At 36.7% G+C, this 24,316-nt stretch overlaps 5 protein-coding genes and 1 non-coding gene across 8 annotated transcripts in view; 4 read left to right on the forward strand and 2 right to left on the reverse strand.

Moving 5' to 3' along the window:
- jhamt (juvenile hormone acid methyltransferase) overlaps window positions 1-13,241 on the forward strand; it is a 32,067-nt gene extending 18,826 nt beyond the window's left edge. Inside the window, exons 1-5 of one of the 3 annotated variants that reach the window (XM_065486894.1) lie at window positions 3,156-3,215; window positions 10,920-11,289; window positions 11,531-11,663; window positions 11,720-11,867; window positions 12,634-13,241. In XM_065486894.1, coding sequence (XP_065342966.1) covers window positions 10,925-11,289; window positions 11,531-11,663; window positions 11,720-11,867; window positions 12,634-12,797 — 810 coding nt within the window. In that variant the 5' untranslated portion in view covers window positions 3,156-3,215; window positions 10,920-10,924 and the 3' untranslated portion in view covers window positions 12,798-13,241. Of the gene's footprint in view, window positions 1-3,155; window positions 3,216-8,947; window positions 9,368-10,919; window positions 11,290-11,530; window positions 11,664-11,719; window positions 11,868-12,633 lie in introns of those variants that run through there. The other 2 variants (XM_065486893.1, XM_065486895.1) reach the window with 2 other exon arrangements.
- LOC135939419 (chymotrypsin-like protease CTRL-1) lies at window positions 5,815-8,674 on the forward strand. Its single transcript, XM_065483786.1, has 8 exons — window positions 5,815-5,879; window positions 5,948-6,116; window positions 6,174-6,345; window positions 7,105-7,268; window positions 7,315-7,413; window positions 7,471-7,607; window positions 7,751-7,910; window positions 7,972-8,674. The coding sequence occupies exons 1-8, from the start codon at window positions 5,844-5,846 to the stop codon at window positions 8,361-8,363; spliced, it is 1,329 nt and encodes a 442-aa protein (XP_065339858.1). The 5' UTR covers window positions 5,815-5,843; the 3' UTR covers window positions 8,364-8,674.
- TRNAA-CGC (transfer RNA alanine (anticodon CGC)) lies at window positions 11,976-12,047 on the reverse strand. Its single transcript has one exon. It is a non-coding gene; the product is annotated as a tRNA-Ala (tRNA).
- Window positions 13,242-13,891: 650 nt separating the features above from the next.
- Window positions 13,892-16,801, forward strand: CCT4 (chaperonin containing TCP1 subunit 4). The gene is made up of 8 exons (XM_065484222.1): window positions 13,892-14,072; window positions 14,212-14,264; window positions 14,379-14,468; window positions 14,538-14,885; window positions 14,945-15,106; window positions 15,233-15,711; window positions 16,164-16,262; window positions 16,379-16,801. Exons 1-8 carry the CDS (start codon window positions 13,964-13,966, stop codon window positions 16,644-16,646), a joined length of 1,608 nt encoding a protein of 535 aa, XP_065340294.1. The 5' UTR covers window positions 13,892-13,963; the 3' UTR covers window positions 16,647-16,801.
- A 772-nt stretch (window positions 16,802-17,573) lies between these two features.
- Bka (FCF1 rRNA-processing protein Bka) lies at window positions 17,574-19,176 on the reverse strand. The gene is made up of 7 exons (XM_065484223.1): window positions 19,006-19,176; window positions 18,854-18,936; window positions 18,345-18,416; window positions 18,137-18,285; window positions 17,917-18,077; window positions 17,763-17,857; window positions 17,574-17,706 (listed from the first exon to the last, which is right to left on the reverse strand). Exons 1-7 carry the CDS (start codon window positions 19,159-19,161, stop codon window positions 17,658-17,660), a joined length of 765 nt encoding a protein of 254 aa, XP_065340295.1. The 5' UTR covers window positions 19,162-19,176; the 3' UTR covers window positions 17,574-17,657.
- Window positions 19,177-19,451: 275 nt separating this feature from the next.
- Window positions 19,452-24,242, forward strand: LOC135941392 (uncharacterized). Its single transcript, XM_065486892.1, has 7 exons — window positions 19,452-19,731; window positions 20,244-20,577; window positions 21,453-21,710; window positions 22,458-22,679; window positions 22,731-22,992; window positions 23,099-23,328; window positions 23,382-24,242. The coding sequence occupies exons 2-7, from the start codon at window positions 20,263-20,265 to the stop codon at window positions 23,544-23,546; spliced, it is 1,452 nt and encodes a 483-aa protein (XP_065342964.1). The 5' UTR covers window positions 19,452-19,731; window positions 20,244-20,262; the 3' UTR covers window positions 23,547-24,242.
- The last annotated feature ends 74 nt before the right edge of the window (window positions 24,243-24,316 follow it).

Consider the following 24,316-nt stretch of genomic DNA (forward strand, 5'->3'; position numbering starts at 1 on the left):
AATATTTAATTGTAACTAAACACATAAAATCAGTGTGAACTTTCTTTTATGAGAGTGTAATTTTTTCAATTATTATTTTGATATTGTATTTAGTGGACAAAAATCTTGAATTAATGTAGTTACGGTAGTTATACGGTTGTGACGCACACCATGCACTAGCGGACGTTAATTTCGTTAATTTCAAAAGCTTTACTATTGTCAATTAATCTTATTGCCGTTATTGCGTCGATTCTCTAAATTTAAGCAAGCTTCAATTTCTAGTTACGTTAAATATATTTATATTGTATATATCTTCGATTTTTCAATTAACATCGTTCTCCTCCAAATCGCAACAAATGCTTAATTATTAACCTTCTATTATTCTAATCTAGCCCATAGACCATTTTTCACATTTTAATGCCCTTATCAACTTCTCCGAAAAGCTTTTACGACCGACGAACTGGGAAATCCAATTTGGTGCGCTTGCGAAATGTGCCCGGCGTGACATTTCACAAAGAGAGGGGCGAATTTTCTTGTATTGACGAGATGGAGCGCGAAAGAGAGAAATCTGATTGGAGAACGGTGGTGCACGCGAGGAGGAGAATTGCGCGAAACGGAATTGACAAAAGGACACTGCGAAAAATGGGTCGATACACTCACACACACAAAAGCATGAGGCGAATGCTCCTCGGCCGATCCATCTGCCGTCGCGGCAGCACCTTCCCAACCTGCTCTCCGCACAATATGGATCTGGTGGCTCTCAGTTAATTTAATTCACTCGAAACTTTTATTTGTAACATTATCTGTGAAATTGACCAAGGTGCGAGTTTTCCGCTTGGTTTGAGGGCAATGAATTACTTCGTGTAAATATTTTGCTCGTTGCGTTATTGGGGCGTCAATAAGTAATGAACGATGAGCGTTTTGCAGCGTGCAAAATGGGCCGGACGCTGTCTGCCTCGGCGAACGGCTGATAAATTAATTAATGAGCAGCTCAAGGTGCCACTCGAACGCAATTTACACGCACGCCACTCCTTCCATCAGAGCCTGGTGGTCGAGTTTTTAGTGATGGCGGAGAAACTTTTTCATAGAATAAAAGTTATTATCACCTGGTTTGCAGAATTTCCACCTAGCAACAGCAGGTTGGGCTTGGTGGCGTTTTGCATAGTATAGCAAATAAAGATGCGTGGGAATATGGATATACCGGAAGTATGAGCTCTGTTTAGCCTTGAAATTTACTTGCCTGCCGCTGTGATGCACAACCTTGGCCAATTTTGCGGTCGGTTTGTTGTTGTTATCTTTACTTCCGTTCCAATTGCAACAGAGGAATTGGACATCAGAGTGACAGATGGTATGAGAAATGGAAAATCTGATAAGGACTGCTCTGCACACCCAACACAATCATAAAATATATAAATTTCATATTTTTGAGTTTTTAATTTTGTACATGTCAGGTTTTTAGTTTGTCAGGACCCATTTCAACATTTAACTTCCTGTTAGGATTTAAGTCACAGTGATTAACTCAATCTCGCATATGTGCCTCTTGATTTAGACAGTTAATTAAACAATCCTCAATAGATTTTAGCCATAAATATACAAAAAGAAATCAACTAAACTAGTTAGTATTGATTCAATAAATCAACAATATTTGGGTTTAGTAGATAGTGTTTTCAATTCAAATTAAATGTAGCTCTTTTTTCTGTATTTCTACAGAAATGTCCTGCTCCCTCCGAATTAGGACTGAAAAAACTTTTCTGCACTCATCTATCGACCACAAAATTAAATTTTTACACAATTTTGTATCTTGACAGGATAAATAAATAGCTTGAAATTCACTAACTTGAGTTAACTATGATGGGCATTAATTGGAATTATTTTTCTCTTTGAATATGCAGTGTTGTACACATTAAAACTGATTTTTTTAAAATTTGCCTTTAACTACTACTCTGTGAGGAAATTATTTGTTTATATTATTATTAATACATTTATAGTTAATTACAAGTGCCGAGGTATAATAATTGCGGCAGTAAGTGTTTATCAAATGCAAAAGGCAGTGAGTTACCTCGGCGCTCGTAATTGTAATTAGTAATCGTCAAAAAATTTCCTCACACACTCTAAATCTTAGGTATAAATATACCAAATTCAAATTATTTTTATTACTTTTTTCTTATTTAAACATGTACGCAAGCATTAGCATTGTTTACGCAGCGTATTCCTTTTCATTTCCAAATCATTTTTACTGTTTAATAAAAAAAATATTTAAGCTGAGTGATTGTAAAATGAGGAAGAGTTGGAGAAAAAATTTATTGTTTGAATGAGGCCAGCGTTTTATTTTTCACCTCGGGTGCGGCTCGACATCAAGGGGTTGCATATGTGCCTGTGAGTGAGTGTGTGCTTGCCATCCATCCATCCCCCAAGGGCTGGATGGTGCAAAAGATATGCACTTTGATGATAAATGCAAGCGGGGCGACGCTCGTGAGCATCTCTCTTTCTTTTCTTCCTTTTGCTTGCATCCAGCGACACATTTCCCGTGCATATTACTCTTATCTCTCTTCTGACTGCACTACAAAGAAAAAAACGTGAACTCTTGCCTGTGGATGGTTGCAAGCCGCGCGATTGCACGTGCGATGGATGTTGCTTGCCGCATACAAAAGGGGCACCGACCCCCTCACAAGAAAATTGTTTGGCATTTTAGTGAGGCGTGCGGACCCTGGTCAAAAACGAAACGAGTTTTTTTAACAGCAACTAATCTATTTTCAAAGCTGTTGTTTTAGTTTTCTAAATGATCAATAAATTTTCCAGATTGATATTTAGGGTATTTTTCAAGTTACCAGATTTTAGCGAAGCGAATAATACTACGTAGTGTGACAGATGACAGAAATGATGAGATGACGGAACACTCGCGTATATTTTTTCTCTTATTTACAACGCAAACCGTCCCCATGCAAACGATGCGTTAATTGTTTGAGCTTGAGTCATTTCAAGAGTGTTTACGAATCATATATTTTTAGAGGTGCAAAGTAAAATCGTCAATGTTTCATTTCTACGGCACATTTTACTATGCATATTATTTAGCAAAACACATATTAAAGCAGAACAATCGCTGCTAGAACACGCGTAACAAAATAACCACACGATGCACGTTTATTAAAAGAAATTTGCACTAAGATCGCGTAACAGTTACCTTCCATAGACGAGAGGCAGAGGCTCTCGGGCAGTAGATATATTGTTGATTGCAGGTAAGAACTTTGATTTTTCGTTATCGTTTGTCATGAGTATATATTTGAATTAAGAAATAAACGAAATATTTTATATTTCGGGTTATTTTGTTGGTCATGAGCTGACTGATAGTGATCACAAGATTATGCAAATAATGTGAATAGCATCATTTTTCAAATCTAATATTGAGCCGAAGCTATACACACTTAATCACAGTATTTTACTACATTTCAGAAAATAAAAAGTTAATACAATGTGTTTTTAAACATTCTTTATAGTATGAGATTCTGGAATTTTTTGTCGTTATGGCAACGCAATCTTCGAGTTTTCTCATGGTTCCGAGGCAAGGTAAAGCCTTTGTACAGACACGGGTGCTGAGTGAGTGAGTTCGATGAAACCACATCCTTGTAGCGTATGCAACAGTTAAGCATCAAACGCTATGCGTGCTGCATACTTTCGGTTTCAAAGGTGCTTACGGTGAGGAGGGAAAGAGGCCGATACATGTGAAATAAAACAATACATCTCGCGTGCATCAACCCTCGGTCTGAGTCAGCACGCAAATTTATCCATTCAAATAATGAGTTTCATTTTAACTCTAAATTTAAGCAGGACTAACATCAGGTTAGGTGCTTTTTAATTAAACATGAAACGAACTAGGCTTTTAAGGCTTTTAACTATTAATTACACAAGATCAAGCTTTACAGCATTGCAATTTGCCACTTTTTTCGCCAATAGTAACTTTTCTTGATAAGCGTGTTCGAATGTGTTGTTATATTTTCACAACTTTAGTAATAATTTTTTCATTTTTGTAATCAACATTGGATGAACTATTTATTTATTATTTTTATTAAATCCAATGATTTCTCTCTTGGAAAAATAATTGAATAAATATTTTATTTTATTTTGTGAAGCAGTATGTAGAAATACAGCGTGAAAATCCGTCTCACCACATTTGTGCGCATCAGCAAAATCTAGTGCAAAGGGGGTTTGAGGGGGGTTGATAGTTTCTAAGATGTACACTCTCGCATGCTCAAGACAGACGCGGAATTCGTCAATACTACACACATCGCGAGCGTAGAAATACCTTGCACATGACGTGTAGGAGAGGGAGCAGTAATCAAGTCAGAAAGGGTTGGGAGTAGTCGATCAGCCCTCGGGTAAGAAGCCCTTTATTCTCGAAATTCAAAACAGCAGTGAGTCTCTCACTCTCCGTTTTGCAAATGGAAAGTAAAATGAATCAATTCTATAGAACGAAGCATAGATTTTTAAAATTGAAACTAGGCAATTTCATAGTCAAAAACTTAGAGAGATAACGTTGTTTTAAGCAAGTGTATAGCACGAACTGTTTTTCATTTCATGCTGACATGCATTTCCAGTAGCATTTTCTATTTTAACAAATACTTATAATCTGTTAATTATTTCTGCTTCTTGAAACATAAGAAGTGTATGATATAAATAGTAAAACTATGTTGAAACAAGAACGCTTCTAGGAATATTTAACAAGTGGGAAATGGCGTTGTTGATAAGACTGAAATAACAGAATAGTAGTTAATCAATTCCCTTTTAAATAAACGTAGATAGTTAGAACTATACACATAAATGCTTCAGTTCTTCATAACTTAAAATTTTTGCAGTGCTTTTAAGAAAGACTAATTTAGTTACGATCTGTTTTTCTTCGTGGTGGCTGTCGCGTACACCATTCATTCTTTTTAGTCTGGTCCCTTTCAAAGACACCTCCGAAAAATGAAAGACGTCATTTGAGGCAAGTTACAATGTCGGGGGCAAGAATTTTAATTGCAAATTTGACCTGTTCAAATCTGCTTCCGGTCCTTCTTTCTCTTTACACCGATTTAACTAAGGCTATAGGAACAACTTTTGGGCATCTTGATTTATTGATTACCTGAACAGTTCGAATGGCAGTTGACAGAGGTGATGCTCAGTTTGGAATAATATGATTGATGCCATTAAAATAGCTGCACGGATCCTTTCGTTTGCGCAAGAGACGCGCACATTGAGAGAGTTAAGATCGCTCACGACTTACGAACGCGATTATTTTTCGTTTGGTGCTACCACCCAATCTTGAATATCTATGCTATCAATAATCATAAGAGGTCTAACTTTGATATATGCTAAAAAAATTATTTTATTCTCTGTTGTATAACATGAAAATTAACAACTCAGATTTAGTTCTGATGAATAGATCTCTTAATGCGGGATTTTTTTCATGATTTTCATCGAAGAGCTACTTTTGGCTCCTAGAGGTCATATTCTATTTCATAACATTCATTATTCAAATGTCCTAAAATTATCTGAAAAATATCTAAAACTGCTCAAAAGTAGTCTTTTTTGCAGTGAAACCCTTTAGCGCCCATTGCCAGCGATTTTTGCATAAACTGTTGAGCGAATTTTGCAATAAATAAATTTTGCTACAATCAGAAAAGATACTGGGATTGGTCGCTGCCACAGAATACTCTCCAACCCGAATCATAAATCAGAGTCCATAAAAAATATGACTTTGACAGACCGTGTGGAAACCCCTGATGAGATGCGTGGAAACAGGAAGTTTCTGGCTATATAAATGCTGACTATTTTCCGATCGGAATACATTCTCATAGTAACTTCAGCTGCTGTTGTTGCTCCTGGGAAAGATGCGGTTTCCACTGGTTCTGTTGGCATTTGAAGGGGTGAGCATTTTTGCATAAAGATATTATCTGGTAGCTTTATATCCCTTGTACCACGCAAATTTTCAAAGCTGGTGCTCACGATGGCATTGGACTTGCCTCAAGACCAACTTAAATTCAAACCAAAAACTCTGACGATGCCCGAAGTAGATTTGAAATTGACGGACGATGAATGGAAAAAACTGACTGAAAAGAACAGGCCTACGTCAGACAATCTCAATGCTCCGCCAATCGTACAGCGTATATAAAATGCCATTATTTAAAAAATAACAGTATCATGAGTGTTGATCATGATAGCAATCAACGCTGGCATATCCCCGAATCTTATAACATCGCATATCGTTGGTGGATCTTTGGCCTCTCTTGGTCAATTCCCGTGGCAGGCGTTCATCTACATTGACAACACCTGGCTGTGTGGGGGATCGTTGATTTTGTCTCAATGGGTTATGACTGCTGCCCATTGCGGAGGGTAAAAAAAACTTGATTTTACTTAAGAACGTAGTTGAAACTAAACAATCGGACTTGCCCTCGTTGTATTATCAAAAAAGTCAAAACATAGGAAAAGTCCGATTTTTTTCTTTTGAGTGGAAGAACTCTTTAGGTAATTGGAACTGTTAAATTAAAATTTAAATAAATTTTGCAGGGATACGAATAATAGAACGAGTGTTAATGTTGATTCTTATAACTATATCCCCGCACATTTTATTTAAATTTTCAATTCCTGACCATTCAAGCAAATAATACAAAATTTCCACTTCCAACTAAGGATTTTTCACAATTTATTCTTTAAACGTCGCATAGTTGAAACTGTAAGAGAAAACAATTTAATTTATCTAGCCCAAGTTTTAGTCAGTTAAAAATAAACTAACCTACTCCTCTCAGAGCATTTTAATGAAAGACAATTTTAGTGTACTAGAGTGAAGATATCCAGTTTTTTTAAATCCCATGTATTCTCTCATTCCTATGATTTTTGTCGCGTATTTAACCAAATCTTAAAATAAAAAATAATGATTTTTACTTGATTTCTAAATTTTAGCCATCCCAGTTAACAGTGTTTTAATCTCTTTATAATATTTGTGCTCATTTGTTATAAAATTTTCAAGTTTTATCGTCTCAAGAGCCGGATTTAAATTAATACTTAAATGATTGCACTTTATTTCGACATAATTTGAAAAATACAAGTTGTTTTACTTTTCATAAGATCATATTAATCGAACTAACATTCAAGGACGAATTACCAAATTGGATTGGGAACAATCAACCGAACTGTTATTCCATTTGGAGGATATTGGCTTTCAACCAACATTTCATATATTCACGATCTATACAATCCTTCTTCACTGATCAACGACATCGCTCTCATCAAGCTGGCAGCCCCTATCACTTTCACTTGTAATTTTTTTTTAAATATTTTATTCGATCTAAGTTTAAACTTTAGCTAACGTTGCCCCCGTAAAATTGCCACCCATGTCTGACGCTACGAAGGATTTGACCGGAATTTTGGCAACGGTCAGCGGATACGGCAAAACTGGCGATAGTATAACTTTTAATATGTCTTGAAGTTGGTGAAAGTGTCAAAATTTTACCACTGCAGATGAACCAACAAGCATAGCCCTCAAGTATACTCAATTAACGATTATCAGTTACGCGCGATGCGCCGCATACTACGGCACCACCACCGTCGTCAGCACGACCATCTGCACCAATCAAACTGGAACGTCAACATGCCAAGCAAGTTTTATCCGTCTTATTTTTAATCCATGATTTTTAGGGAAAATATAAATTTGTCTGAATAATTTTAACTTTGAATTTATTCCACTTCATCATATGTATGCTTTGTATTTCATATCAGTTTCAAATGCTTTTTCCTTAAGGGTGACAGCGGTGGTCCTCTGATATATAAGGACGCGAGCAATGCCTGGGTACAGATAGGTGTTGTATCATTTGGTGCTGCAGCAGGCTGCCTAGCTGGACCATCAGGTTTTACTCGCGTAAGCTCATACCTAGGGTGGATGTCTACGAAGATTGGACAAGGTATGCATTTTGTTAGATAACCGAACAAATAGAAAATCACTGTAATGCATATTTATTACAGATATGTCGGGAACAACTCTGGCGGGCTCTGCAACTACAACTACCACACCTTCAGCAACAACCACTACGACCAAACCAACTACAACCACAACTAAGCCGACAACCACTACAACCAAACCAACAACAACCACGACTAAGCCTACAACCACTACAACCAAACCAACCACAACCAAAACTACCACTAAACCAACCACAACCAAAACTACCACCAAACCTACCACAACCAAAACTACCACCAAACCAACCACAACCAAAACTACCACCAAACCAACCACAACCAAAACTACCACCAAACCAACCACAACCAAAACTACCACCAAACCAACCACAACCAAAACTACCACCAAAACCACTACGAAGACTACTATCAAACGTAAAATTGCCAGCGGATAGATGAACAGGGCTATTCCACATGGATTTATTTAAAGTCGACCCATAGCATACTCAGGAAGGATTAATGGACAGATAAATATTTTTGGAACATACAAAATCAACATGGTAAGCATAAAAACTGAACATGCGGGGTAATTCCCCTTTTCCAAGATTCCGCAACCGTTATTTATATTCCACACAGAGAAACAATATTTTGTACAATCGGTGAATTCCTTTTGGCTTTGATTTATATTTTATATCAAATCTTAATCGGTCTCATTTTCTGTGCTGTAGGGAAAAATTAATAAATATGAATTCTTAATCACTTAAAATATTTTTTATTTTAACCATGTGCTGCACGGTTTGTTACCAAAATTTGCACGAGAAATTTTTTTTTAATAAGTAGGGCGTGTGGTTTAAGTCTTTTTACAATTAATAAATATGCTCTTCATATTTTGCTACCGTTTATATAAATTGAACATTTAAATTTAAAATTTAAAGGAACAGCTAGTTAAAAATTAGTGTGCGCCTCACAACCAGGTGCGCAAAAGCTTTGTTGAAATGTTCAACCGGAATTTTCGAAATCGAAAACACAACTATGCAAAGCAGATGTGACGATGAGTTATGACATAGAAGCGCGCAGTACAAGTTACGTTGGAGAGATGTCAATCGTCTTTTTGCTCTTATTTTTCGAGTTACGAAACAGCGCTGAGCCAGTTATGAATGAAAGCACGGCGTGAGTCCTTCACCTTAAAGGGTCACTAACAAAAGTTTGGTTTGCATAAATAGAAATAACTAGGCGATTCAAGCACTCAAAATATTGAGTGGGTCAGGAGAGGGTTATCTTTGGACTAGGAGCAGGAGTGGTGAGTGCTGCTATATAACAATCCGCTCTTACGACCACCTCTTGTCATTTGTCAACTATTCTTCCCTGTGAGCGAAGCTCATATTGCTTTCCAACAAGAGCCACGGGTCTCAGCTAAAGCAGTCAACTCACTAAAATCGCTCCGCCTCTTAATCATACCGTAAGTCATGTTATTTTCATTGTTGAAATTAGCTTATAGTTGAAATTTGAAATAATCAATAAGCAATTATTGCCATAATGGGAAAATTTTGCATTAGTTGATTTGATTGATTTTCCAATTTTAAAATCTCTTTCGACCTTAAATTGTATCACTATAGCATTCCATTTCTGCGTGTATTCATTAATATGATTAATATTTATATTGATTTACACAATTTCAAATTAATATGCCATCAAAATAACTGAAAAAATTAAAATTCATATAAGTTATGCAAGTTCTTAGAACAATAATTCCATTTTCAACTATAGAATAATATCATATACCACATTTTGGTTCTGAATATATGGCTAATTTCAATTCAATTCGATTCTGTTTATTTCTCCATAACAGGTCAAAACATTAAGAAACATGATATTATCACATAATATACTATCTCATATTTATTGGTTAAGTACACCTCATATTGCAAAAAGCGAAAAATGAAGTAGCAAAATCACGATAAAAAATTTATTGATTTTAGTAAATATAGAAATATAGCCGCTACAACATTATTTGAGATAATGATTTTGGTGTAATGTACATAAATAAAATTGTGGAAACAATCAAAAATGCAAAAACTCATTTTCCTTTTAAATTTATTTTGTACAAAATAAATTTAACAAAAATATGTCTTTAACGATTTACGAACTAACTACAGACCAATTCAGTCAAACACAACAACTTTCTCTTTCTGATTTCAATAAGAGTAGATAAAAAAGATCATGCATAGGCAGGAATTTTAGGGTCTAGTGTAGAGGTCATACCCTAAAAAACCTCTACATTCGATCTTTCATGGATATCGAAACGGGTCAAAGCCCTGCTTGCTATCAAGAACTCTAGGAATAGAACAAAATGATTGTAAAGAATTTATTTTTTAATCCTTATTGCAAGTGCATGTTTGGCATTCGAAAACTTGTAAATTAATGCTTTGATCTGCAATAGTATAATAGATCTTTACAAATTAATGTTTCGCTATTAATCTTAATCTAGAAATTACTTCGTTTTTGTTACAAGATAAATTAATAAACAGTTGATTCTGAGAGTTATAAATTGTCGCGTTCAAGGAATGCCTTTTACATCAATCATTTTGTATATAGTATAACAATAAAAAATTTCAAGTTGTTTGCTTGTCCTGCAACAAAATGGAAAGCGCTATATCTTACACAGATTCAATTATTAATCCGTTTGATCCTGAGCACTTGAATTTTACAAAGCATTCCAACAATAATACAACATGCTACTAACATTTCCTACGATATAAACTGTTAAAAATTGTTCTACCATCACCACTGCATTTTTACTTTTATTCATAAATTTAAGCGGAAGGGAAATATTTGGTCACCTAATTACAAAATGAAAAGCCAACATTTTTTGGCAATACTTAGAGCAATTTGAAAAATACAGAAAATACCTAAAAAAGTGTCATTCGTTTCAAATTAATCATTTAAATGAAGAGTATAATTAAAGACAAAGAAAATTGGAAAATCTACAATTATATATTTTTTCTTTGCAGGCAATATGCACAAGGCACAATTGTACTCTTCAGCGAACGCACTGCAGACGCGCGATGCAGCGGCAGCATTGTCTTTGTACCGAGACACGATGTCTTGGCCTGACGAGTGCGACGTGTTGGACGTGGGCTGCGGCAGCGGTGACGTCACCAGCCAGCTTCTGTTGCCGGCGCTCAAGAGCTACAGCAGCCTGACTGGCGTTGACGTTTCGCAGCAAATGGTCAAGTACGCGATGTCCAAGTACCAGCAGCCCAACGTCACCTTCCGCTACCTCGACATTGTTGCACCAGACTTTCGACCGCGAGATCTCTTCCCTCGTGGCTTCCACAAGGTCTTCTCCTTCTACTGCCTCCATTGGATCTCTGACCAAAAGTGCGTAATAATTAAGTTTTCGACCTGCTTTACTTTATAATGCAAAATTGTAATGGACCATGAGAAAAAACGTAGTATCGTAAAAACAATCAAGAGTGGCATAAATTATTTAAGTTTTATCTTAAAATTAATTCTATTCAATTCAATTTTAAATTAAAGATAAATTTTTCATGTTTTTGAAAAAAGAGACAAGCTTGACTAAACAATGACAAGTTGAGTGACAGTTTAAATAATATTTCAGATTGGCATTTTCCAATTTGTCCGAGCTCCTTCTACCAGGCGGTGAGCTCTTGGTTGTGTTCCTCGCAAGCGCTCCTCTGTTCACCATCTACGAACGACTGGCCAAAGATTCTACTTGGTCCCGTTATATGAAGGTAATTAATAAAGTTTCTCTATGAGAAATAAATTTAGTAATAAATTAAATATTTAGGACGTTTCCAAATTCGTGTCTCCATATCAACACGTTGAAAACCCTGAAGATGAGCTGAAAAGCCACCTCCTAGACTCGGGCCTGCAAGTTAAGGACTGCAAGTGCATCCTCCAGCATTTCAGCTATCCATCCGCCGTTGCTCTAAAAAGTAATTAAATTATCCCATCGATATAGCATTGAATGTGGTTCGCGGATATAAAATATGGAGTAAAAAGCTATTTGCGTGCATAAAAATCCCGCAAAAAGAAGTTTTTTGTGGAGATGCTGGGGTTCGAACCCAGGACTTTCTGCATGCGAAGCAGACACTCTACCACTGAGTTACATCCCCGGTGATAAACCGGTCGGCGTGCTAGGCATTATATTTTAATGTAACAGGCTGCCTAGCGGTATGTTGAGAAACTACATCTTGCTGTTAGTAGCGGCAAACCAGATGCATAGATACAAAGAAATTATCATTACGTATTGAGAGAGCGCTTGAAGGACAGCTAAAAAACTATTTACTTTCTTTAAAATTATTTATTTTCAATGATTATTAATCTAAAGCTAACTTCGACACTCAACCATGATTATAATGTTGGCGTATCATCATTTTATTATTGTGGAAATGCCAATAATTAAAATTGAGATTGCAGATTTTAAATTAAATAAATATGATTCTACATTAAAGTTATATAAAAATTTCAATATCTGGGCTATTTTTTCGCATAATCCGGCTCTACTCATTAATTATTTTGTCCTGTAAGAAAAGTTCAATGTTGCGACTCCCAAAAATAATGCGCGGCTGCGGAGGTAAAGATAAAGATACCGGGCCCCACACAACAGAGAGGTTCACAACATTCAATCATTCTATCCCTTAAATATTTATCAACACAATTTCAACAACGCATTATTAATAAAAGACTTTGTTTTTTCAGATGCCATCAAGGCAGTGAATCCATTTCTTGACCGGATTCCAAAGGATCAGCAAGAGGACTATTTGAACGACTACATTTTCGAATATGGTGACATGGGCTACATAAACAACGATGGAACTATCGCTGCCAATTACAAAGTGCTGGTTGCATTTGCTGCCAAGTAAAAACACGCCGCTACTATATCGTTCAAATTTTATGCCCGATCATTCGTGTTGAGCAGACACTATGAATGATCACAGCAAATTTAAATTTGCAGTAATGGTAAAAATATTACTAGCTAGAAAAAAATTCATTTTGGTTATAACTGGTATGTACAACAACTATCAATTTTAATGTGTAATTATAACCAAAACCTTAATTTTTAATTATTAAATTATTTTGTGTTGACAATAAGGAATTACCAACAAAATTCCTTTGAGATGGTAAAATATTCTGGTTTAAAATTGTATTTTTATGCTGCTTTTAGTGATAGACTTATCAACTATACCCACAATACCTTATTTTGCCGGCCGGCCATTCCAAACAATAATATTATGTTTGATGGAAATGTATGTAACAAATATGGTGGCAATGTAAACTCGCTCTGAAGAAATAAACAAAACATTATGGTGAAATTTGTGCATTTCAATAAATTTATTCCTGTTTAAATATCGCGAGCATAGCACCAAAAGTTTACTTTGTGAGGAAAAGATTATTCCATTTTTATCTACTATAACATATTATTTATAGGCGCGCTGCGCATGTTATTTAAGATGCTAAAATTTTTAAACATCGATGATTCATAATAATATGTTAACAACAAAGAGTTATTTGTTCAATTCGCAGGGTCTGTTCGATATCAGGAAAAAATATATTTAATTTATATATATTTTATGTGATTGATGTTAGTTTAATTTTTTTCAGTTAATGCCTTAAATAGAAATAGTAGTCCAACAAAGGTGATGAGAAGTGGATAGGTGCAGAAATGCGTGTTGTGCATGACATCACACCATACAAAATTAACCGGTAAAATTGATAAACCGGTTAGCATTGCCAATTAAATTTTTGTATTGTGGGGTGAAATATTTATTATTAATTCGTATTCAATGATGTATGAAGTTAAATATAATTCAATTTGGGTGATAAATTTTATTTTTGGGCAAAACTATCTTTGAAAAATACAACGAATGGCCCTAGAAGCATAAAAAAATCAATAACCGGTTAAATTTTGCTTACCACAATCTCCACCCACTTCTTCCAGACAGTTCGACAGTGTGAGTGTGCTTTAGCTTCTCCCGTTCCTTCTAAATACTGAGTTTTAATCCGTGGTCATCGAAGCTTATTTGCAAAAATGGTGGTTAATCCGGCTGCAGGCAACAACCGAAAGGGGCAAAGTGGTGCCTTCAAGGATAAGAGCAAGCCTAAGGACATCAGGTCGAGCAATATTACGGCTGCCAAAGGTGAGTCTCCCGGACACCGGCTTCTCTGTTTACCTTTTGCAACATGTTTCGTATTTCGGCATCGGCGGCCGACTGCGGCCTCGTCTGCTATTTTCATCTAAGAAACGAGTTAAAATGTAAATTTAAAATTGTTTTTCAGCTGTTGCCGATGCCATCAGGACTAGCCTTGGCCCGAGGGGGATGGATAAAATGGTGAGTGTCGCTTGTCAGTGTCACTTTGCGTGGGCGCTTTTAATCTAGCAAGCGCATTTAATGAGCATGCTATTTTTCGGAAATCACACTACAGCAAGTTAAATATTTTTTCAGATCCAGTCCGCCAACGGAGATGTTACGATCACTAACGATGGAGCCACAATTTTAAAGCAAATGAACGTCATGCACCCAGCAGCTAAAATGGTAAAAGAAACTCTAACACATAACAATAATCTTCTTCGACATGTTCTTAATCGTCTTCCTTCCTTGCAGTTGGTAGAGCTGTCCAGGTCGCAGGACATTGAGGCTGGTGATGGCACCACCTCTGTGGTGGTCATTGCTGGATCACTGTTGGAGGCTGCCGAGAAGCTGCTGGCCAGAGGCATCCACCCGTCGGCCATTTCAGACGCCTTCCAGATAGCTGCCAATAAGTCTGTTGAGATTTTAACAAAAATGTCGAGGAGAATCGAGTTGAACGACCGCGAGAGCCTTGTGCAGAGTGCCTCCACCTCACTTAACTCAAAGGTTGTGTCGCAACACTCATCTCAGCTGGCGCCCCTCGCTGTTGACGCCATTCTTAAGGTCACAGACCCTGCAAAGGATGACAACGTTGATCTTAAGGTAGATAAAAATAATGAGAAGTAAGGCCATTATTCCAATAAATGCTTTGCTATTTTCAGGATATTAAAGTGATCTGCCAACTTGGTGGCACAGTAGACGACACTGAATTAGTGGATGGCCTTGTATTTACTCAAAGGCCAGCAGGAGCCAATCCTCCTAGAAAGGTTGAAAAAGCCAAAATTGGTCTCATCCAGTTCTGCATTTCTCCCCCAAAAACTGACGTGAGTTAAAACAACGCATAAACTGCTTCAATTATTAAAAATTTTAAATAATTATTCAGAATTATTCAGTCACACCGAATAATTGAGTAGTTGCAATATCTTCATTTGTTTTATTATAATTTCCAGATGGACCACAACGTGGTCGTGTCCGACTATGCAGCAATGGACCGTGTTTTGAAGGAGGAAAGAGCATACATCCTCAACATTGTGAAGCAGATCAAAAAGGCTGGTTGCAACGTTCTTCTCATCCAGAAGTCAATCCTGCGAGACGCCGTCAGCGACCTTGCGTTGCACTTCCTCGATAAGATTAAGGTCATGGTGATCAAGGATGTGGAGCGGGAAGACATCGATTTTGTTTCCAAGACTCTGAATTGCCGGCCAATTGCCAGCCTGGACCATTTCACGGCTGAAAACCTGGCTAGCGCCGATTTGGTCGAAGAGGTTTCTACCGGCGGCACCAACAAGGTGGTCAAAATCACTGGCATCCAGAACCAGGGCAAAACCGTCACCGTTTTGGTCCAGGGCAGCAACAAGCTAGTGCTTGCTGAGGCTGAACGATCCCTCCATGATGCCCTGTGCGTCATTCGCTGCCTCGTCAGAAACAGGTGACCACATAGTTTGAAACTCCATTAAGCCTTATCTTATTCCCAATGATATCTTTATCAGACAATAATAAACAAGTGTAATTTTTGGTTTTTCATTTATTTTGGAATAGGCGATGATTTTGAAGCAACGAGGATGAAGCCTGGTTTAATCTATTTCCAATATTTTCATTTATTGTTCAGGGATATTTTTTGCCATGCTTATTGCAGATAAAAACAGTCACCTTTCTAAAATGCTCAATACAGCTAAATTTTTGTTTGTTAAATATATCTTTATGTTTAAAAAGGTAGATTGATTGGTGAGTTGTTTTTGACGTTTAGGAATAAATTTTAAAAAAAACCTATCATGTCTTTCTTGTCAAACTCTTGTCGTGGTTCTGTTTCGTCTTAATATTTCAGTAAACTAACAATTATAGTGGTGTTCAATTATAAAATACATTGCTTCATATTTTCAGGGCTCTAATTGCTGGCGGTGGTGCACCTGAAACTGAGGTGTCACTGAGATTGGCTCAGTATGCACAAACCCTCACCGGGGTTGATTCCTACTGCTTGAGGTACTAAGCATCTAGTTTAAAACTGTTGAGCAACAGTTATTTTCAATTTGCAACGTTATTTTTATTACACTTAACTCTCAGCTTGCACTTATTAAATCGTGTAAATTCTCCCACAGAGCTTATGCCGACGCACTTGAAGTCATTCCGTTGACCCTGGCGGAGAACGCTGGCCTGAACTCCATTGCCACTGTGACTGAGCTGAGGAACAGGCATGCGCAAGGCGAGCAAACTGCAGGAATCAACGTTCGCAAGGGCGCAGTGACAAACATCCTGGAAGAGGAGGTGGTGCAGCCACTGCTGGTGTCAACCAGCGCTATCACCCTGGCAACTGAGACTGTGCGCAGTATTCTCAAGATTGACGACATCGTCAACACAATGCAGTGAATTTGAAATCTCTCCCAACACGCTAATTTATGTAACGAACATTAATAATTTGAAATGTGCTTTAAACCACCTGCAAGTAATACTGGCTAATTAATTTTGTCTTGCACAATTTTTTGTTGATTCTGTAATCACATTAAAAATGATACTAAAACATAGATTTGAATGCAACTTTGTTTCACTGGAGGATCATACAATAGTTAAGGAGAACTAGCTCAGAGAAATTTAAATAGATTTTACTGGAAGAATATATCATTTATTAGAAATTCGTTTTTTATGTAATTTTTACCTGCAACAATTTAAGCTAATGCGGAAGCTTGTTTAAAGTCTGTTTTTAGGCATCTATTACCAGATTTTACTGGTTTGTGTTAAAAATTCATAAAAGGAAACGTTGCTACTTTCAAACATTTAAAATAATTCGCACATCTTACCCATACATGTAAAATTTAATGCCATGATTGTCTTGATAGCATACAAACAGGATTTTAAATGCTAAATAGTAGTGAAGTAATCTTATGTGACTCCTGTCACGATAAAAATTCGTTCAATTCTTTTAAAAGAAAATTAATCACGCAGTTTGCTTTGTTGCAATTTTGCAGTTCAAAAAATAATACAAAATTATTTTAATTCGTATATTTGGTGCCAATACGTATAAGAATGAGAAATAATCAAAATGTGAGCATAAAAAATATTAACTGTTATCGGAGATATACCATTTTAACCAAAACCATGTATATTTGTCTTAAAGATTTCTAAATGGGTTCCGAAACTTTTGATTTGCACTTAAGGCTATTAAAATGCGAAAAACTTGAATTTGCTAATCATATCCTATCAAATAATTAGTTTTACTCTTTTGTGTTAACTGTTTACATTAACTTCTGAGCAGTTACAATTTATGAGGAACTCCACAAAATAAATTGACATCACTGATTTGTAGATATAAACGGAACCTTTATTTAAATTTAAATTCAATTTATTTTAAATCAATTCTTTGTATCCAGGTGGTCAAAAAGGTTATGTTCGTGGGGCACCATAGGCATCAGGCATCCTCTCAATGGTGTATCTAAGGTAGCAAAATTCATATTGACTCTGCATTTAACTGTACTATAATATGCTCACCTCCTCTGGGATATGTACATAATGGGTACTCCAGGTATTTTCCTGATACGGTTTTTTAGATCTTTGTCGCAAGTAGCAACAATGTAGCATTTGTGCTAAAATAAAATTGAAATTTTTCATCAAAAGATAAGAAAGGTATTTGCAAGGTACATACCTGAGTGACCCTTTGAACAATACAATCATCAGCGTAGGTGCCTTTGTGGGTGCAGGCTAATCTCTCAAACTTTGGATCTTTCAAGATGCTCAGCGCAATTCTGTACTTTTGGCCTAACTTCTCCAATTCTCCGATCACACAGTCAGTCACATAAGGAATGCCTAGATAGGAGAAAATCCTGAATTAGATCATACTTTTGGGAGTTTTCTGTAAGCCATACATTTTGCATAAAGGCAGTCCATCATACTCTTAGCAACATCTAATTTGTTCTTGATTGAGAAGTTGATGAAATTGGTGTCTACGATGATGTGGTATGGAGGCCCAAGCTGAGTATTGTATTGGAAGAAAAGTGCTGACGAGGTTTGAGTGCTGAGTAAAGAAATTATGATAATTAATTACAATATAGCAACAATGACTGAGACACTTACACTTGTTTCATTTTCAGTTCATGTGGGTTCTCGGGCTTTTTCTTTTTGGGGGGCGCTCTTTTATCAGCTTTTCTAAAACAAAAATGCGAGGTGTAAGCATTATATTGTTGACAAAAGTTAAACCAATCAATTGCTATGCGTAAGGTATGGCGACTCTTCAAACTTTCAAAACCCTTTTACAACATATAATTATCCTTTTTATACACCTCTTGCTCCCTTACGCACCTCGTTTTTTCCATAAGAATAACATTATATGATAATGAAGATTGTCAAATTTTACCTTAAATTTGTCTTTTAGTAAAGCATTTCACAGATTAAAAGCTATCTTAAAAAGGATAATGTGTCAGATTGTATATTATAGCTTGTTTAAATAGGCTCGGCTCCTGGGCTGCGGTTTAGCCATAGTGTTTATAGTTTGAGAATTTGAGAGAAAAACATATTTATGTATGAATAAAAATTAACATAATATTCCAGACCATTATTAAATCAAATTTAAAGGATTTTCTCACATTCTGGAATCGCTGGGACTCAGCATTTTCTTCATCTGAGCAAATCGTTTCTCCACAATTTTTCTTGTCTTCTTTGTTTTACCCTGTAAAGTTTGACATTATTACATAACCATAACATTTTAGTGCGTAGATTTATCAAAATAATTATATACCATTCTAGCAGGTGAAGAAAAACTCCAAACAAGACAATTTAATGAGGAAATCGAGGGGCAATGGATGCTCAATGACATGCACGTGTCTACGACCGTGGTTTTGTCGTCACAAGCTTGATGATGGCTGCTAGTTTTAGCTGTTTGGTAAACATTCATTTTACGCAGCTGGTGGATAGGCGTGGCTTGTACGCATGCGCCAAGCCAAAAGATTTAATAAATATTATTCATGAACCGGTATTAAGTTCATCCCTTACCAGTAATACTTTTACATTTTACATTTTACATTGCCTGAGCCTTTACCGGTATAATGATAGCGTACGCTTATTCTGGTAATTTTAGCATCTAATCGGTATGAATTCAGCAATTATTACCGGTTCTTTTACATAGTTGATTTGTTAAATTCAGCTACCGGTATTTCTTGCCTTTCCTTTAAGGCTTTAATTCCTGCAGATTGCTAAACCAAAAACCAAAACAGTGAATGCATAGATATTGCAGCCAATCGACCCAGTTTTTCGGCCGCTGAGTGGTTGTCTACGTATTTCAGACGTGCTACAAGAAGAGGGAGGAATTAATCTCATCGACGAAGATAATTTGGCAGAAATTTTCTGTCGCTTGGTCTTAATTTGGGTCTAAGGAAAATACTACGCAGAAAATGGGCGGATCTTGGAGAAGCTCTAGTGCAGCTGTACCCTAGCAACAACTCGGGAAATTGCTGTGAACAAAAGCGTATGTATGCGATACGCAATTATGTTGGAATTCGAGTATCAGTTTGTTTTAGCATCCCTTTGACCAAACTGTCAATCAAATTTATTTAATATTTTGTAATTTGAAAATTTATTGATGTGTCGTAGCGTTAATGAACGAAAATTGCAATAATTGTGAAATAATAAAGCTGATTTTGCAATATTCATACTCCGGTATACCTGACATTTATTTATGACTTTTTAGGAACAAATAATTTGAGAATTATACACTGTTAAAATAATATGTAAAAGTCAATAGTTGTTGCCACTTCTTTTTTCCCTTAAAGTCAGAATAAAATTAAGTAACAATTTTTATCTCAGAGTTGTGTTTTAACGTTTTGTTGTTTGTTGATATTTGTGACTACCAGAGGTAAAATGTTGCATAATTTTTCATTCTTAGTGATGTATTGCTATTTCTAATTGACCTTGGATCACTTTTGAACCTGCCAGTACTGTCATTTAAAATGGTTTTCTCGTTTTCTTCACTTGCTTCAGAGAGCGAGCAATTGAGATAATGCCGCGGAAGGAGCCAAAGCGACTTCACGCGAGCTCCGCGGCGCGGATCAGCAAGTCGCTGGCCAGCATGTGCAAATTCATCGACTTCACTCGGCACGAGCTGGACACAGCCGACGAGATGAAGGCTGAGCTGACGCGGCTGGCCCGCAGCCTGCCAGGGCCCAGCCTCGAGCAGGTGATGACGGACGTCGTGTCCCAGCTGGAAAACGATCTTGGACTCGGCGATGGCGAAGACTCTGGCCTCGCCACGGCTCTCGCTGTCTTCCTCCAACCGCAGTTGCGATCCGTCAACCTCAGTTCTACCTTTCACAAGGTTGTTAGTCTGTTTGTTTTATTTACTCAGCAATGGTATATCGATTTCCCCTGCGGATCTTTTTCAACTCGTACAAATTTGATTACCTTGAACCGGAGGAATACCATCACCATTGGGGGAATTTTTATTATTGCTGTCGTTTTTCACAATTTTTTTTGTAAACATGTATTAGCAATTTTACTATTCTTGCTGTCATAATTTGGTTTGGAAGAAAGGTACGGTGTAAATTGTGAATTATTTTTAAAACTAAATATTGCTCTTTGAACTGTCAGTGTCATATAAATATTTGCCACCATTATGATTATTTTTTTTCGAACAGGCAAGATTTAAAGTGTTTGGTATGGACAAAGCTTTGCAAAAATTTGTTCATTTAACAGGACTGAATTTTTCTGAGCTGTGGGAAGATCAGATGACATTTTGGGAAATCAATCTCCTAATCTATTAGTTCTGCAAATAATAGTTTTTCAATAAACTTTTTAAGTATTGCAGTAATCATTAGTTGATTTCCCTGCCTCTTTAGTCATTTGTTTTACTTCTTGAAGATATAAAATTTTCCAGCTCACAAATTATAGCAACTCATCTCATAATTTTTTAATTTATTGGTAGAATTGTATACAAATTAAAAGGCAGTTAATATTCTTAATGAATAAATTAGTATTCTTTTTTCAGAGTAAACGTATTAAATTAATTATTTGACTAAGCCAACATATTTAAAACCACTCAACATATAGTTAAAAAAAATAATTCAAATTAGGAAAATCATTAAAAATTTCTTTTAATATCGATAAAAATTGGGTCGATGGATATAATTTTTTTAATTTCAATCAATAATGTGGTTGTAAAGTCTGTGTTTTAAAATAAAGTCTCACTTGCAGGTACGACTGCACCCTCAACTGCGGAGCAACTGCAGTTCCACCGTGCACTCGAGCCTCTCCAGTCTGAAGTACCTGAGCCACCTCAACCTGAGCATGTGCGCCACGAATCAGGCCCTGCTCACCATTGCCAAGAACTGCCCAAACCTGATCTCACTTAATGTCTCCTGTTCTGATGAACTCAACGACGAAGGGCTCCTACACCTGGTCCCCAAAGACTCTGAAGGATGCGCCAACCTCAAGATGCTCAACCTGCTCAAAGTAGGAAACTCGATTTATATTGCTCAAACGCATCACCTCTCTTTGAAATTTGCACAAATACTTTTTGAATATTAAGAATAATGTAGGAGCAGGTGTTGGTTTATCAAAACATGACGATTATCTCAACTACTTAACTTTATTCATAAAATCAACAAAGGGGTCTTGAAATCTGATGTTCGAACTTCATGTCACAATTTAGAGTTTATTTAAGACATAATCTATTGCTCTGCACAATAAGGATGGAAAAGTAATTTGTCACTTATTTAGAATAAATGATTTAAGTCAATTTGGATAGAGCAAATTGGAATTGAATATTCTGGAACATAATTGGGAAACGCCTGGAAGTTTAAATTACCAAGTAGTTGGGAGAATCACCACAACATTAATATTATTTAGTGGAGAAAAAAAATCAGATACAGGCTTTTTTAAAATTTCAAAATTTTTTGTTTTGCTTGGTGCTCAGTTGCAATTTTACAAATTTAGCAACATACACATCCTTCAAAAGTATGCAGAGCTGGTATATAACTGGAAATAAAAACCAGAAAAGCCGATTTTGTACGCAAAACAGGAAAAATCTAATTATATAGGCTTGCTAACCACTGAAGTTTTGTTATGATTGTCGTTTTTTCCAAACCCTGTTTGACACAGGAAGTTTTAACGGATTTAATTCGGTTAGGTCTGAAAAAACTTTTTAATGGTGTGCCACAATATTAATCAATTTTTAAACATTTTTGAATGATTTCAAAGGTGTGGCAGCTGACCCCTAAGTGCGTGGCGCTGGTGACGCGCGGTTTGACCCAACTGGCACATTTGGCTTACGATAGGTTTGGCGAAATGATGCAATGCGTGGAAAACAAGGACGATGCGCTGAAGTTGATCAACTTTGACCACTCTTACAGCATTTACAAGCCCACTTACGAGGAGGTGTGCGCTGCCTGTAAAATTTGCCCTTTCGTCTCGGAGCTAAAGGTGCTGCTCTAATGCATTTCTTTTCGCGCTCAACCCTCGAGGTTTAATCAGGTGAACACAAACGACGAGTCACTGCCTTTGTTCTGCGTTCTGGAAAGAGTCGAGCACGCCACAATTGAGTTGGATGGCGAGATGAAAAGCGGCACCGAAATGTGGCTGCAGCAATCAGGGCCTGGACTGCGCAGCATTGACCTTAGCGTCGGCCACGACATCACCTGGAAGCAGCTGCTGCACCTCGCAGAGAACTGCCAGAACCTGAAGAAGCTCAAGTTCACGGGGCAAAACCTCATTTGGGACCAGGGTGCTTTCTCAGGTAAGCCATACAATAGTACTAATTAAGATTCTTTTAACTTGGTTAACCACTTGCTATAATTATCTTAGTTTTAAGTGATCTGAGATTGATGAAATATTTTTTGCAGAAATAAACGTGGCTTTTCCTCGGCTAGAGGAGCTGGAGCTGAACTTCAAAGGAATCCAAGCCATCCACGAGAACCTGCTCAAGTGGGTGCTGGCGTCTGCGTGCGACAGTATTAAATGTCTCAAGATCGATGGCCCTGTTCCGTTCATATGTGATACCTTCATTGAGTCCGTCTTCAAGGACTTCCCGATGCGTAACTTGCAGGAGTTCTCTTTCCAAAAGGCGCGTCAGGTGAGCAAACCAACACCAAATATACATAGATGATAACTTAAACCAACCCACAGGGACAGCTGACAGTACAAACCTTGAGGCTGGCCATCAAAAACTGCCCTGATCTGCAGCGCGTGAACCTGAGCGGCTTCACCCTGGAAGCCAGTGATATTGACGCAGTGAGGAAGGAGATCGACCAGAGTAACCTAAACATCAAGTTCTTTGTTGACCCTGCATGAGAAGTACATTTTGTGCACCACTTTAGACCAGGGATACACTTTTCCATCAATTTTTTACACCCACAGTTGCTGCAGATCTAATCAGATTTAGTGAGGTAATCCTTAGAACCTGTATGACATCTCATTGCCTGGTTTTATTAACATTTTGTTTTAAATTAACAAAAAAAAAATCCAAATAGCAATCGTAAAGTAAAAATATTAGCTGAAAATAGTCAATCAATTGTGGGTTTGCATCCCTGCTTGTGTCCACTTTAGCTTTTAGTCTTTGTACCTCGATATCTAGGTTTATTTGTGGGAGCCACAAGATTGATAATAAGTTTTCTATTATTTTCAAATCATATTGCTGTCATTATTTTCACCAAAAATTTGCCAAAGCACTACTTGTACACTATTTTTTTTCAAAAGTACTTCTTTGGTTCACTTTATAACATTTTACTGCATATGATAGAAAGTAAATATGTAGATGCCACGATTCTAGAAATTTTTCACCGGAAAGAAATATTTATGCACTGACCTTGCATAAGAAATATGAAATTTATTTGATATCTCAGAAATCTAAATTTATTTGCTGTCTAGATTTTGATAACAGCATGCTTGTAATTACCGTGTTTTGTGTGCTATTATTTTGTCGGTTTATTTATTGAGATAATCGCAAAGAGATTTAAAATAAAGCAAATGGATTTTGAAATTTATAAATTTTTGCTTTGCTTATTAGTAAACATGAACCATAAATAATGTCTTCAGTGTAAAACAGGGCTGGGAGTTTTTTT

This window comes from Cloeon dipterum, chromosome 3, assembly GCF_949628265.1.
Source record: "Cloeon dipterum chromosome 3, ieCloDipt1.1, whole genome shotgun sequence".
NCBI classification, from domain to species: Eukaryota; Metazoa; Arthropoda; class Insecta; order Ephemeroptera; family Baetidae; genus Cloeon; species Cloeon dipterum.

Coding starts and splice junctions, on each gene's coding strand:
- LOC135941392 (XM_065486892.1), top strand. CDS start 20,263: ATGCCGCGGAAGGAGCCAAAGCGACTTCACGCGAGCTCCGCGGCGCGG. Junction 21,711..22,457: donor AGATGCTCAACCTGCTCAAA/GTAGGAAACTCG, acceptor ATGATTTCAAAG/GTGTGGCAGCTGACCCCTAA. Junction 23,329..23,381: donor CTTTCCAAAAGGCGCGTCAG/GTGAGCAAACCA, acceptor ACCAACCCACAG/GGACAGCTGACAGTACAAAC.
- Bka (XM_065484223.1), bottom strand. CDS start 19,161: ATGAATGTTTACCAAACAGCTAAAACTAGCAGCCATCATCAAGCTTGT. Junction 18,417..18,853: donor AGTCCCAGCGATTCCAGAAT/GTGAGAAAATCC, acceptor TTTTTGTTTTAG/AAAAGCTGATAAAAGAGCGC. Junction 17,707..17,762: donor ATGTACATATCCCAGAGGAG/GTGAGCATATTA, acceptor TTGCTACCTTAG/ATACACCATTGAGAGGATGC.
- CCT4 (XM_065484222.1), top strand. CDS start 13,964: ATGGTGGTTAATCCGGCTGCAGGCAACAACCGAAAGGGGCAAAGTGGT. Junction 14,886..14,944: donor ATGACAACGTTGATCTTAAG/GTAGATAAAAAT, acceptor TGCTATTTTCAG/GATATTAAAGTGATCTGCCA. Junction 16,263..16,378: donor GTTGATTCCTACTGCTTGAG/GTACTAAGCATC, acceptor ATTCTCCCACAG/AGCTTATGCCGACGCACTTG.
- LOC135939419 (XM_065483786.1), top strand. CDS start 5,844: ATGCGGTTTCCACTGGTTCTGTTGGCATTTGAAGGG. Junction 7,269..7,314: donor AGCCCCTATCACTTTCACTT/GTAATTTTTTTT, acceptor TTTAAACTTTAG/CTAACGTTGCCCCCGTAAAA. Junction 7,911..7,971: donor GTCTACGAAGATTGGACAAG/GTATGCATTTTG, acceptor TATTTATTACAG/ATATGTCGGGAACAACTCTG.